The following is a 15,560-nucleotide window of genomic DNA, read 5'->3' as shown; positions in this document are numbered from 1 at the left end:
AAGCCATAAAATTGAATTGAGTGCTAGCAAATGTAGCTAAATAGTTTGGAATGTCAAAAATATCCAGGTAAACTATATGGCTTCTAATGAAATTAAAAGATAACTTAAAATGCAATGGGGAACAGAGTACACCCAATGAAGAACCGATTTCATTGTCCTTGATGTAAATGCTAAGGATAGATTTTGCCTAGTCGAGAAATGTATGGAAAGTCTAGTTTATTAAAGAATGTCTTTGACAAAACACTAACACAATTATCTTTTCTGAAGGAGAAACAAATAGCCTGAAGATTTATTTGCATAGATCACTTTCAACCAAAACCTAAATGCTTGAACGCAAGCCGTATATTCCACAGAGGGAGAACTGGCCTCTAAACAGAACGCAGTCGATATGCACTTGGCCATGCCAAGAAGAACAGAAAAACTTTGAAAGCAGACACTCCACAGTGGGATTAAAGTCCCAAATCCAAATAGGAATGCCCTGAAACAATGGAGGCAAAGTTTAACACTGAACACCTGGAGTGCAGCACAGATAAACTGTCCTTTGCTGCAGAAAAACAGACCCCGTTTGATGCAGATTGAATGGCAGAGTGTCAGCAAGCAGTTCATGGAGGAAAGACTGAAATGTTATACATAGGTATTAAAATTGTCTGATTTGCTCAGTATCCTGGCCATTAAGAAACAAATAAACACTATAGAAAGCCCAATTAGAAAATGCACACAGGTTTTTTTTTCCTCTTGCTGGAACTGATTGTCAGCTAGTGATCCAAACAACAGTACATACACAAGATAATCTTTTTGGCTAACTCTAGATAGAGAAACAGCGTCATCTGCACATTGCAGAAGCAGCTTTCTAGTCACAGTCAGTTTGGGTGAATGAAGTTACCCAGGAATCTTGACCAGTTAGAATAGAGCTGGAAGGGACCTTGGAGGTCTTCTAGTCCAACCCTCTGCTCAAGCAGGAGACCCTACCTACACCATTTCAGACAAGTGGCTGTCCAGTCTTTTCTTTAAAAAAAAACCCTCCAGTGATGAAGCCTTCGAGAATTGTTAAAATTCCCTATGAAGAATGTCGGTTGTGGGGTGGATTTAATACTTCTCATCATCACCTGAGCAACATTAAAGAAATTGTCGTCTTTCAATAACCTTTTCTTGTCTGTAAAACTGATGCTCTCTTCTAAGCCACAAAGTTTTTGCCAAGTTAAAACCATAATGCACCCGAAGATTAAAAAAAACACACAATCCGGAATATAGATAACACATACGACGTTATGAAACCAGTGGGGAATTTGTAAGACAGATTAGCTAAAACAAATCATCATCATGTTCTAATATTTGTTTTGTGTTCCAATTGCAAGAAAATCATAGGCACATTTTGAGGTAGCTGGTAATTTTGTTCAGGTTTTAAAATGCTGAATGATTGCGGCATGTTAATCGGCATGTTAATCATGAATCATGAATTAAATAAATTCCAAATTATTTTTCACTATAAGCAGCTACCATGGCCTAACTGTAGTAATAGGGTTGGAGAAGGCCAGTATAGCAAAGATTGCTCAGAACAGCTCTCTTTTGTCAAATGGTAGGACTAATGTCCTAATAAATATAATTGCAATTTGTGGGGATCTAGCAGGCAATTCATGTGAATGTCTTTAGGTTCAATCAGATAATTTGTCCTTCTAATCAAATGTTATATACTCTGATTGGCAGTAGATTTCAAGGATCTCAGGCTGATCTATCCTCTACACAAAAAATACCATCGCTTTGTCTGATGCGTTCCAAATGCCCTAAGCAGGAGACTAAACATATCAGGCAAAGACCAGTGCAAATATATAAAATTGGTGGGAGGAAGGAGAGGAAGCACAAATACCTACAGTATCACTTCTTTCCGATACACCTAGCCCTGACTACAACTGATGTAGCTAAGTCTGCAGTTTAAATAATCAAACATTTTACTCTTCGTTATCCTATTATCATATAATACTATACAAAAGCATCTGTTTTGAACTGGAATTAAATACAAGTCTGAAAATAAGGGGTAATATTTTGTAAGAGTATGGATTAAAATTGGCACTGCATTCCCCGCTGCCACCAAAGTTTTCTTCCTGGGTGCATTGTGTAAATGCAGCTACTAAGCCATACCATTCATTATCTAGTATGGTTTAGTTGACATTGATTGGCGCTTGGAGTTCAACAGAATAATAGAATTGGAAGGGACCTTGAAAGTGATCTGGTCCAACCCCCTGCTCAAGTAGGAAATCCTATACCAGGGGTAGGCAACCTCGGCTCTTTTATGACTCATGGACTTCAACTCCCAGAATTCCTGAGTCAGCTATGCGCAGCTCTCCAAACTGCTGCCGCCCGTTTGGAGAGCTGCTGCCTTCGTCAAACATGGACGAAGGCAGCAACTCTCCAAACGGGGTGGTGGAGGTTTGGAGAGCTGCGCGCTCAGCTCCCCAAACCTCCGCCACCCCATTCTCTCAATGGGACTTTTTTACTCCCACTTTTTTTCCAGAATGGCGGAGGAGGACTGGGAGCCGCAGGAGACGGCTTAAAGAGCCGCATGCGGCTTCGGAGCCATGGGTTGCCGACCCATGGACTAGACATACACAATTCCTGTAACTATTCTTTGTATGTTTTAGCCTCCCTCCTCCTAATCACTCATGTTGCTCTTCTCTGCTCTCTTTCCAGAATTTTGTATTGTGATGACTAGAAATGAATGAATGCAGTATTCCGAGTGTGATCTTACTAAGGCTTTGTAAAGCAGCACTAGAACTTCATGATATCTTGATTCTATCTCTGTATTCATGCAACCTAGAATTCTACTGGCTTTTTGGCTGCTGCCATGCACTGCTGGCTCATATTTAAATAATTGTCCATTAGGACTCCAAGATCCCTCTCAGCGTTACGGGCATTAAGGCAAGTGTCACCTAGTCTGTACCTACACAGTTGGTTTTACAGTGTAAAACCTTACTTTTGTCTACATTGAATTTCATTTTGTCAGATAGGGTTCTTTTCGTTAGATTTTGTTAGATAAGGCAAGATTCTTTACTATTCCTATTTGAAGACTGAACCTAGAGTCTGTGAACAAAATACATAAGCAGGAGCACTCCAGACAATGAAACTCATCTCCACAGAAAATGTTTGCCTCTTTATGGAAAGGCAGCAAAGAGCTTTCATTCTCTTGACCGGAAATCAGGAGCATGGAGCAGTCACTAAGAAAATCTTTGCTTGTGTTCCTTACAGATTTGGATCTAAGTTGTTTCGGTTTTAAAAAGTATTTCGAATATTGAATTCATTAACATTCACGGGAGGGCAAAGAGCAAAATGTGCATGGCAACAATCATGACATAAACCACACCCTTTCCTATTTGCATAAGGGGTGGCATCATGACCTGTGTTACTTCATTTTGGTATCCTTGTGGTTTCCTGTGATGCATTTACTTAACTGCCGCCATACCAGCCTTTTGGTTAGCATTTATTCACATGGTTATTAGGAAAAAAAATCACAGTCAAACACCTGGAAGATAGTTTCCATATTATCTTCTTTTTAAAAAGAATAAAAAAGAGATCTTATTTGTAGCAATTTCCTTTAGCTTGATGGTTTCCCAGATTATTTTGTTTGTTTATTATTAAACTTAAACCAAGTAACACGGTGCCACAGTGAACTGGCCTTTTTGTTCCATTCTTAAGTGTCCTCTGGTTCATTGTTTTTATTTTTACTGAATTATATATATAATTTTTAAATTGCTAACAAAGAATTAAGGGAGACTGATATGCATTTCAAACTTATTAGTTTTCATCAGTCAGCCATACCCTTCCGAGATTCGATATTCGAACCTGGGCTGATTACACATTAGGCAGTTGTTTTCACCTCTAAGCCACAGGATCTCTCTCGCTTCGTTAGCAGAGAAGCAAGGGGAGATATATGATATAAAGATTTGTCCCATGTTTGGGGCCTAGCAAGGTAATCTAATAGTTAACAAGCATTTGTCATATATATATATATGTGTGTATGTGTATGTGTATGTGTATGTGTATGTGTATGTGTATGTGTATGTGTATGTGTATGTGTATATGTATATGTATATGTATATATATATATATATATATATATATATATATATATATATATATATATATATATATATATATATATATATATTTCAGACTTACATTCTAACTTGAAGTTTTTAAGAGTTATATTAGGTTCCTTTTTTGAGAGGACGTCAGAGCAGAGCTTATAGAGGTGAATATTGTCCTGAATTGTGGAGAGACTTCCAAAATAACCATGGTGTGCCATAGGAATATATAGGAGAATCTGGATTTTGCATTTCCACTGAAAAGATCCAGGCAAAGCTTGGGATACAGCCCTTTAAGTTTAAAGAGGCAACTCAGCAAAGGAGGAGGGTTGAATGGGTTACCAAAGGCTGTTCCTAATAATATTAGGAATAAATTTAATGCAGCTTTATTACCTTTTATGAATGTTATAAAATTACATTGGTGTAATTTAGAGTGCAATGCATCCTAGGGACATTTGTGTGAAGCTCAGATCTCTTCCTTCCTCTCACACAAAGGCTGGCATTCAGTTCATTTCGCCTGTGACAAATTATTTACATCAGAAACGCTGACTCTCTAAAACCTGAGATGGGGCAAATGTTATTTATGCTAAAAGTATTAATTTCTAATAGTTTTTAGTCTCCTGCTCTATTACTTCTTGTCTTGCTCTCATTTCGGATCATTATCCCATACTACTTGCCAGATGTGTGCCTCTGGCAGCTCAAAGATTATGATTTGTGTTTTGATTTTCCTAGACAGTTTGCTGAGTGCAGTGACTGCTGCTGGCATTGTTCCAGCTGGTTGTTTATTTTGTTACTGCTGCAGGAAAAATATTCATAAAATATGGTTGCTTTTTTTTATTAAAGTTACCAGCGGAGGTTTAATCTATTCCTTGCCTATTTTTCTGATCTTAAAGATTAAGACCTAAATCAAAACAGTCTCTACTTTTATTTTCAGTAGGGTCTTTTAAAATCTCAGGGCTTTTTGTATGTTTTCAAATTGCCCTTATTGAATTTTAAGTGTTTGGCCAATCACAAACAATTGGGTAACAAATTTTGGATGTCTCTAGGGGCTGTACCCAAGGCTGTGCAAGGACGCACAATATATAAACTTGTTTTACCAAGGAAGAACATCAGTCTGGCTTTTAAAAATTTGGCAGAATCATTTGTGTACCTGTTGTAGGCCAGTATTCCCACTCAAATAGTAATATGCCCAACCTTTCTGGATTAACATTGATTGATTTGATTTGATTTGATTTGATTTGATTAAATTTATATGCCACCCTTCTCCCTGAGGACTCAGGGCGGCTCACAACAATAAAAATTAAAAAACATAGAGTAAAAAATTTAAAAGACAAGACAATTAAACAATAAATGCAAAATTATGAGACAATTTAACCCAGTAAAAAGCCTAATTAAAAAACATAGTTAGTCCAGGCCCGCTTGTTGGAACAACCAGGTCTTCAGGTCACGGCGGAAAGACCGAAGGTCAGGGGACATCCACAGCTCCAGAGGCAACTCATTCCAGAGGGTTGGTGTGCCCACAGAGAAGGCTCTCCCCCTGGGGGTTGCCAGCCGACATTGCCTGGCCGACGGCACCCTGAGGAGGCCGACTCTGTGGGAGCGAACCGGGTGATGGGAGGTTGACAATGGCAGCAGGTGGTCTCGCAAGTACCCCGGGCCTAAGCCATGTAGGGCTTTAAAGGTTATTACCAGCACCTTGAATCGCACTCAGAGGGTAACCGGGAGCCAATGCAGCTCTCGCAGGAGTGGTGTAACATGGGAGTACCGAGATACTCCCATAAGCACCTGCACGGCCGCATTTTGCACCAGTTGAAGCCTCCGGGTGCTCTTCAAGGGCAGCCCCATGTAAACAGCATTGCAGTAATCCAGGCAAGAAGTGACGAGGGCGTGGGTAACCGTGCATAGGGCATCTCGGTCCAAAAAGGGGCACAACTTGTGCACTAGGCGAACCTGTGCAGAAGCCCCCCTGGTCACGGCCATTAGATGATCTTCCAAATTAAGCCATGAATCCAGGAGGACACCCAAGTTGCAAGCCCTTTCTGAGGGGGGCAATACCTCCCCCTCATCAAAAGAGATGGAACTTGTTAGACAATACGAGATGCTGGTATCCACAGCCACTCGGTCTTGGAGGGGTTAAGCCTGAGCCTGTTCCTTCCCATCCAGACCCGCACCGCCTCCAGGCACCGGGACATCACGTCAAGGGCATCACTGGGTTGGCTCGGGTGGAGATGAAAAACTGGGTATCATCTGCATATTGGTGATACCTCACCCCAAAGCCACGGATGATCTCACCCAGCGGCTTCATATAGATGTTAAACAGGAGGGGGGAGAGAACCGACCCCTGAGGCACCCCACAAGTGAGGGGCTTCGGGGTAGATCTCTGTCCCCCTGCCAATACAAACTGCGAGCAGCTCGAGAGGTAGGAGGAAAACCACCGTAAAACAGTGCCTCCTACTCCCAACCCCTCGAGCCGTCGCAGCAGGATACCATGGTTGATGGTATCAAAAGCCGCTGAGAGGTCAAGTAGGACCAGGACAGAGGAACAGCCCCTGTCCCGGGTCCACCAGAGATCATCCACCAGTGCGACCAATGCCATTTCTGTGCTGTAGCCGGGTCTGAAACCGGACTGGTACGGGTCCAGATAGTCCGCTTCATCTAGGAATTGCGGGAGCTGACGCACCACAACACTCTCAACAACCTTCACTACAAAGCGAAGGTTGGAGACAGGACAGTAGTTATTCAATGAGGCCAGGTCCAGAGCAGGCTTCTTGAGGAGGGGCCTCACCACCGCCTCTTTTAAGGCGGGGGAGAAGACACCCTCCATGAAAGAAGCATTGACAACTGCCTGGAGCCAGCCCCCTGTCACCTCCCAGGTGGCCGAAACCAGCCAGGAGGGACATGGGTCCAGTAAACAAGTTGTAGTGCTCAGTCTATGCTTGATACTGTCCAGATCATCCAGAGTCACAGGGTCAAACTCACCCCAAATGGTATGATCAAGACCTGGCCTCTCCACTCCGCCGGATTCTGCCCAGTCAGAGTCCAAGCCAGTCCAGATCTGAGCGATTTTGTCCTGCAGATACTGTACAAATTCCTCAGCCCTACCCTGCAAGGGGTCATCCCTTGGTCCCTGATTAAACAGGGAGCGGGTCACTCTAAACAGGGTGGCTGGGCGGTTATCTGCGGACGCAGTGAGAGCGGAAAAGTAGACACGCTTTGCCGCTTCCATCGCCACTAGGTAAGACTTAAGATAAGTTCTTAGCTGTGTTCGATCAGATTCATATACGCTGGACCTCCAATAGCTCTCTAGGCGTCTTTTCCGGTGCTTCATCTCCCGGAGCTCCTCGGTAAACCAGGGGGCCACCCGGGGTCTGCGCCGCGTCAGAGGCCGCAAAAGCACAACTCGATCCAAGGCCCCAGCAGCTGCCCTATCCCAGGCTTCTACTAGGGCCTTGGCAGAGTCATGGGCAAGGGAAGCAGGAAATGTCCCAAGCTCCGTCTGGAACCTCTCAGGGTCCATCAGGCGCCTGGGGCAGAACCACCTGGTCGGTTCCACCTCCCAGCGGCGGGGGGTGGCATACTGAAAGTCTAGCCGGAGAAGAAAATGATCGGACCATGACAGGGGTTGGATAATTAAATGCCCCCTACCCAGATCATTAATCCACTGCCCAGAGATAAAAACCAGGTCGAGTGTGTGCCCTCCATTATTGGTCGGGTCCTGAATTATTTGAGTCAGGTCCATGGCCGTCATGGAAGCCATGAACTCCCGGGCCAACTCAGACGCCTCACCCACGGAAGGCAGATTGAAATCCCCCAGAACTATAAGCCTGGGGAACTCAATCGCCAACCCGGACAAGATGTCGAGAAGCTTGGGCAGGACTGATGACACGCAGCTGGGAGACAGGTACGTAATCAATAGGCCCAACTGAACTCCAGGACCCCACTTCAAAAAGAGAGACTCACACCCACCTATCTGAGGGACAGTGGCCACTCGCAGACAAAGACTCTCCCTAATAATAACCGCCACCACCCCCGCCCCTGCCCTGGGCCCGCGGCTGGTGAAGCACCTAGAAACCTGGTGGGCATAATTCTGAGAGAGGGACACCCCCCTCTTGGCCCAACCAGGTCTCTGTGATGCAAGCCAGGTCCGCATTCTCCTCCTCAATAAGTTCCTGTATGAGGGGAGCCTTGTTCACCACGGACCTGACGTTGATATAGACCAAACTGAGCCCAGGTTCCTGTAATCCTATGCCCCCGGGGGAGCAAGAAGAGCAATGAGGGCGGGAACAGGCCACCGCTTGAAGACAGCGGTGGCCCGTTCCCCGATTACGATAAAGCCCTCTGCTCCCACACTCTCTGCCCCTCCCAATCATTGTCAGGATAAAAAGACCCTCCTCACTTGGAGCTGCATCCATTCCCAAACCCCTATTCCCCCCCCACGACCATCCGATGGTCTGGACTGCTGTCCGGGTCGAACTCCCCCAAGTTCATTCCGGATCCCTTGGACCTCCCGGATCCCCTTAAAATGTTATTTAAAAATACTAGTAAAAATCCCCTCAGGTTCCTCTTTGTGGCATGCCATTTCTCAGGGTCCCACAACCCATCATCAAGGAAGATCTTCCGTAAAACAGATGGACGCTCCTGCGAGAGGGGGGTATCTCACTGCGAGTAAAGATCTGCTGCAGTGTACACTGGCATACAAAAGGGAAACGGTAACATCAGACAATGAAGGGTGCCAGAGATGGAATCAATAAAAAGTTCAGTCAGCCTGTGGCAGATCCCAAAGCCAAAATCGTGGTAACGATCGATGGCGGCGACAGCGGAAGCCATAATAAGGGTGGCCATGACAACTCCAAAAAGGGGGCAGCCCGATGTCAATAACAGTGGCCCATCGCAGCGGACCCAAAACAACGGGTTCAGCCATGACAGCAAGAACAGCTGCAGCCTCCGCGGCGGCAAAAGGGGGAAGGAGGTGAGTACAACAGCAACAGCAGGCACCATAGCTGCAGCAATAGCGCCACCAGGTCCACTGCGTCCGTAGAGCCAAGCTCGCCAAGTGGCCGAGGGGGGGGAGCCACGATATCAAAAGGCTGCATATATAATATAAAATGCAGTATATATGAAAGCATGGTCAAGTTGCAAACTGGGAACAGATTATTTTAAAAAGGTCTAAACATACTAGTGTGTATTAATTCAAGATCATATCAGGATCTGATTATCAAGTCCAGAAGCTGAGTTGACTTACTATTTTATCTTCTTTTTCACATTTCTTGAAAGTGCTACAAAAGTTATTTATTTTGAACTGTCACGGTCCTGTGGTCCCTATTGTTAGGAACTCTTGCCCATCTCTCTCTCTCTCTGTGTCTCTCTCTCTCCCTCCCTCCCTCCCATTTGTTTTAATTCCTCTTTGCGTGCAGTGTATAGTAAGTGGGGGTTTTTTGTAGCCATAACCAATGGAAGCTCTCAGGAATGGGCTGGGAAACTAGATAATATTCTTTGCCTGTTTCAGTTGGACAGTGGAGAGAAAGAGCATGACTGCTCCTGTATGTTTTCTGTATTTCAAGGTAATAGAAATATAGACAATCTCAGATGAATTTCAGACTGCTATGTAAGAGAACGTTGATGATCTGCAGCAAAGCAAGCAGCTGATGACTAAAACATCAGGGGAAGGATCCAATGAATAACTTGCTTCAGCAACAACTCCCACATAATAGATAAAGTTCACAGCAGATGAAGGCCAAAATTTAGGGTTGTGAGTCTGCTCTATAGTAATTGAAAGGATAACATCTTTGTTGTCCAGATTACCCCAGCTGGATGAAAGGAATAAGACCACTTTATATATATGTTCATATAATGTGGGTTCTTTATTTTTAATATTGCCTGTTTTAAGAGACAGAAAAGGATTTTATGCTTGTTATATAGCATAATTACATTCTGTTTGACTCATGTGTATAAAGAAGGCAATTATTAGAGTATGAAATTTATAATAGTTTGTACAACTATGATAACTAAGTCATTCATGCCTTACTTACCTCTGTCCTGGATTAACGGGGAACAATGCACTCTATATATCGAGCTGCTCTTAAAGACTACTTGGAAGCTAAAGCTGGTCCGGAATGTCACAGCACAAATAATTATAGTGAAAATTTGGTACAGGAGTTATGTAACACCAATGTTTCTTGAGCAGCACTACTTACCAGTGAAGAGTCTGTGTGCAATTCAAGGGACTGGTGATCACTTAAAAAAAATCCTTCATTCTCTGGGTTTGGATTTCATCTGCCTTGTTCTCCTTTCTGATACAGTAGCTGTCTTTCTCTGCCATACTATCTGCATTATGAAACTGCAGCCCATCCCTCTTAAAATTGGTTCATCTCATTACCTTAAGAAGGTCTTTCCCCAGATGCTGGCCCAGTTGTAGCCATATGAGTTGTGTGTCCCTCTGTTTTTATATGTTTATTTTGTTATGCTTCATTATTTCATCATTTTATATATATTGAATCAGACTAGCTGCCACTTGTCTGACTATTGTCTAGCCTGGCGAGTTTCCATTAAGGTAATTCCCATATGCCATTGCAAAAACCAATCAATTGGTCATGGACTGGACACTTCTCCAATGGAAGAGAAATTTGCCAGTCAGTTTGTCTAGAATTAAAGGGACATATTAGGTGGATTTCCCTCACATGCTACCAAAAGCTTCTTTTAAGCATTGTTAAAAGTAGTCAAAGTTGCATTTGTAACTACTCAGTTACAAATGCAACAGAAAACATGGTTGTTGTTTTTTTAAGCCTGCAATTAAAAAAAGGAATAGGGATGATGGTTTATGCTCAGTGAAAATAAATTGTTTTCAGCAATCACGTTGATATGTAACGTGGCATTAATAATATCTGAACATATGGCTATAATTTCGGTGTCAATGTAAGTTTTAAAAATATAAATATATAGATAGCAATTTTCTTCAAACTGAGTAAACAAATTCAGTTAGATTATAGGGAACAACATCCCCGGGCATCGCCGAAGGATCTGATTAAATCGATTCATTTGGGAAACACAACTAAATTCACTGCCTCTCTTATTGTGACATCATTTGGGCCAAACTCTACTAAGTTATTAAATATTCCAGTCTAACTTGTGAATTTTTCATCAGGAGACAACTAAAACTTAAAGAAATGTAAGTAATGAGTAAATATACAATGTTATTGGAGGGTTTTTATGGTATTATTTATTATTATTATTATTTATTAAATTTATATACCGCCCTTCTCCCGGAGGACTCAGGGCGGTGAACAGGGCATATAAATAGAAATACAAAAGTTAAAAAAGGATTAAATAATTGCCCAATTAAAACAATCACAATATAAAACCCATTAAAACCCTAACGTTCCCCCATCAGGCCAGGCCAGCTTGTTCAAATAAATGGGTCTTTAGCCCTCGCTGGAAGGAGCGAAGATCCGGTGCCGTCCGGAGCTCAACCGGCAGTTGGTTCCACAAAGCCGGGGCACCCACAGAGAAGGCCCTCCCCCTGGAGGCCACCAGCCGGCATTCTCTCACCGGAGGCACCCTGAGGAGGCCCTCTCTGTGGGAATGCACAGGGCGGAGGGAGGTCGACGCCGGCAGCAGGTGGTCCCCGAGGTATTCCGGACCCATGCCATGTAAGGACTTGAAAACCATCACCAAGACCTTGAACCTCACCCGGAAGACAACTGGTAACCAATGCAGCTCGCGGAGCAAAGGTGTAACATGGGAGTACCGGGAAACTCCCAAGACAACCCTCGCGGCCGCATTCTGTACCAGTTGGAGCCTCCGAGTGGTCTTCAAGGGAAGCCCCATGTAAAGAGCATTGCAGTAGTCCAGACGAGAGGTCACTGTGAAGCAACTTTTTCTGTTTATGCCACTCCTTTCAGTGTTGTGGATTTTATTTTTAACATTCATTTTAAAAAATGACAATAAAATACAGGTAACCCAAAGGAATCCAGCCTTCAACAAACCAAAGTTTTCTCCTTTGAATGCAGCAGCCTTTTCCATTTTTTGAAAATGACTGGCCTTTTCTCTTTGCATGTGAGCATTATGATTCTAAGGTATTGACCAATGAAAAATATATTTAACTATATGGTAATATTGTGCTTATCTCTGTTAAACTATTTTGTGTACTCTTAGTTTGAATATAGCTGGACATGTGAGGTTTAGCAATTTCACAATTAATGTCACCACCCTGATAAAATAATGTCTATGTCAGTATCGAAATTTTTAATGCATTTTTATTGAATGTCTATAGGTAATTGTCAGCAACTCCTGTGCTAAACTTTCTTGTAACTATTCTCTTAACTGCTTCCTGGCCCAATGAATAGGAAATAACACCACATACTCCTGAAAAAAATAAAGTGGACTATAATCCACAGATGGTTATAACATTAATAAAATTGAGCCTATTAACATAAAGAGGATCTTATTTTTCTACAATAGACAAGGATAAGGAAACTCTGGACAATTTACTATAATTAGGCAATCGTAATCTCTTCTTGATGACTGCCATGCAATTTTGCAGGCACAAAAATGTTAAGAAGAGAATAATAGAAATTGCGCACGGAATGTGTATTTTTGCTCCAGTACAATACATAGTGACAAAAATGCATTTAACAATATTCAACAGTTGGAATGGCGAATTCCGTGTAAATAACTGTAAATGATAGGTGGAGATGACTTTTACTTGAGCAACTAGGAACGTTCTGCTGGTTAGTATGTGATATGTGCTTTTCCCCCTTTTTTCTGGATGTAGGAGCTGTGAAGGACGGAATATTAGATATAGAACATGCAGCAATGTGGTAAGTAAATAATTTTCACATATTACTGCAGTAGATCTTCTGTAGTCCCAAAATTGTTTTCCTCATTCTTCATGTGTGAAGGGTTAATTGAACGACTAGGAACCCCCTTCTATGGTATGACTCTATCATTCTGCAGGCTTCCCTCTTTGACATTTCTTACTTTTTGCCTATTTATTTGTTTGTGGTTATGTTGTGTGTGTATTTAAAAAAAGGTTATCCAAATTCCACATGACTGTAACATTTGCCACTATGCTGAAGGGATACCCTAGAAAGTGACTCAACAGTCTTAAGTTTATGTTAGTGAAATATGGAATCTCAAATGAATAATGGCCATGTGTAAGCATATTTATGGTCAAAATGTTGTTGATTGGGTACAAGATGCATTACCTCCCACACTGACAAAGTGCTCCTTCTTACAAGGAAAGTGTATTTATCTCCTTTTGCACTAAAGCCTTGAAAGAAGGAAGTCTTTTACCCATGGCTTTTTCTTTCACAACTTTCTGTACTTGTCCAGGAAGCCTTAAATTTAACATTTTGGGTTCTTTTTCCCATAATAAACTTTGTTCGTGAATATCCTCCCTGTATTCTCTTCTTTAATTTGGCTGAAATCCTCTGCATAACACATTGCTTAAATCCCATTGATTTCGTTGGCATTTAAATCACTTTAGTTTTCATAGGCTTACACTAGAGTCCCTTTGGAGTCACAGGAGTCTTCCTTCAGTCTAGTTATGGGCTCCCTTCATTGGGAACAACTGGAGAACTGTTGGGTAAATAAGGCTGCCTGTGGCTTTTTGGGTTGTGCTCCAGCTGCGAGGCACTTTCGCTTCACCAGGACATTGAGAAGACCAACGAGATTAATTCACGTCCGTCAAGAAAAACACCATGGTTCTGCAGAAAAGAAATGAATGAGACATTGTCACAACTGATGGGATTTAAATTGTTGCTTGGGGTTAAGTTATTCTTGCTGGATCACCCTGCTGGGAAGCTGGGATTACACCTAAATTGAAGCTTTTGTTTATAGGAATGGCTGAACTTTGCCAACTCTTTCTCTCTTTCTGTTTAATGTTGTTCTTAGGGTAGGTCTTATCTTGGGCTATGATACTGAAAACATTTATCTGCAAAATAAAGATTCACAGATAACTGTCCCAAACAGTCAGAAGTATGCTAGAATCCTAGAGGACTGTGGAAACTACATAGACACAAGCTGGTCTCTAGCCTTTGTCCCAGATTTAAGGCTTCTGGGACCCACTAAACTCTCATAGTTAATCAGAAGTCCAAGGAAATAAAAACCTTATAAATCACCCTAAAAATGGCTGTCTCCGTAGAGGGTTAAAAATAACAGGACAATTGAAATTCAGAATTAATTCAGAAAGCAATTTTGGTGCATACTTGACATGCAGCAGTATTTCCATATCAGCTACCATTCTGTTAACTATTTCTTCAATAGTTCATATTATTACCTCACTATGGAAGAGTCAATTATACGCAGTTATACTCTAGGATCAATTGTTGCTGCTTAATGGCTTTATTACTTGAAGTATACTCAAGTAACTTGAATGAAGCCTATTGTCCTCAAATTGGACTGACTACCTATTTGTTTCCAACTTGCTTCACAGTATAGATATTGATTTATTAGGCCCTAAATGTATTGTGGGGGCATGTGTTCCAGTTCTTCCTTTGAGATTTGGAGGAAGATTCACTTTGGAACAATAACCCTTTTTGTGGCACCCTCATCATGAAGCATTCAGCACCTCCAAAAATTTTGCTTTGTTCATTGATTAAAAAAAATGCCCCTTCACCTCAGCTCCCAGATCTTTTTCGGTTGGTTTGAGGAAAGCCTTGAGTTTCCTATTTTGTTGAATATTTCATGGCTGCATCTTAGGACTAACTGAACTTTTGAGTATTATGTAGATTCTAAGTATTGCTGTCTATTGCATACCCTATAACTTCTGCTTTCATCTGTAAACTTCTGCTTTCATCTATTTTTAAAAAAAGTCTATAAAAAGATACATTCTATGGCCCTGGCCCAAGTGAGAAATATTAAGCAGAATATTTATAGCCACCTTTTCCTTTTTTTTCTTTTTTTTTTGAAATATATTAACAATCCATAATTAAACACTATTTTTAAAAATATTTATTTTACAAATTATAACTTAAAATATACTAAATAATCTATTTGCTAATCATTAGGCAGTCCCAAATAATTTCTCATTTATCAACTTGTTTAGCTAAAGCTTGATTTTAGGGGATTGCAATGATTCCTAAAGGATAGCGCAAGCTGCTGTCCTCAGCAATAAGAGTGGAATAGAGAGAAACAAATTTGTAGCAAATTGACCCACAGTTAATATAACAAAATATACATGCAGACACATGAATTTATACACACAGTTCATTGTGTGCTGAAACAAACACTTGAGAACAGCAATTCCAGCAGTGATACTGCTAAACATAAACCATTCTCTTTTTGCTAAGTAAGAGTGTTTTGAGTTTACTGTTCATTTGTACATACTAGAAGTATGCTTTTTAACTGGAGGAGGAAAAATAAAATTTCCAAAAATGTTATTTGGGGGGGGGGTTGTTGGCTGTAGCAATGAGATCTCGTGCATTATCCTAAGCAATCCCTTATTTTATCAACTTTTGAATGAGACTGCATGGACAAAGGGGACAC

At 41.7% G+C, this 15,560-nt stretch overlaps 1 protein-coding gene across 1 annotated transcript in view; it reads left to right on the top strand.

The window, feature by feature from the left end:
* The window catches only part of ADAMTSL1 (ADAMTS like 1), a gene marked incomplete at its 5' end in the record, with an annotated part of 243,354 nt that overhangs the window by 33,649 nt on the left and 194,145 nt on the right, over window positions 1-15,560 (top strand). Inside the window, one exon of the mRNA XM_083354613.1 lies at window positions 12,847-12,892. Coding sequence (XP_083210739.1) covers window positions 12,847-12,892 — 46 coding nt within the window. The remainder of the gene's footprint in view (window positions 1-12,846; window positions 12,893-15,560) is intronic.

Source organism: Vipera ursinii (assembly GCF_947247035.1).
Source record: "Vipera ursinii genome assembly, chromosome: 2".
Classification (NCBI taxonomy): domain Eukaryota; kingdom Metazoa; phylum Chordata; class Lepidosauria; order Squamata; family Viperidae; genus Vipera; species Vipera ursinii.
Note: the sequence above shows the minus strand (reverse complement) of the source record. Positions and strands in the feature narration are given on the sequence as shown.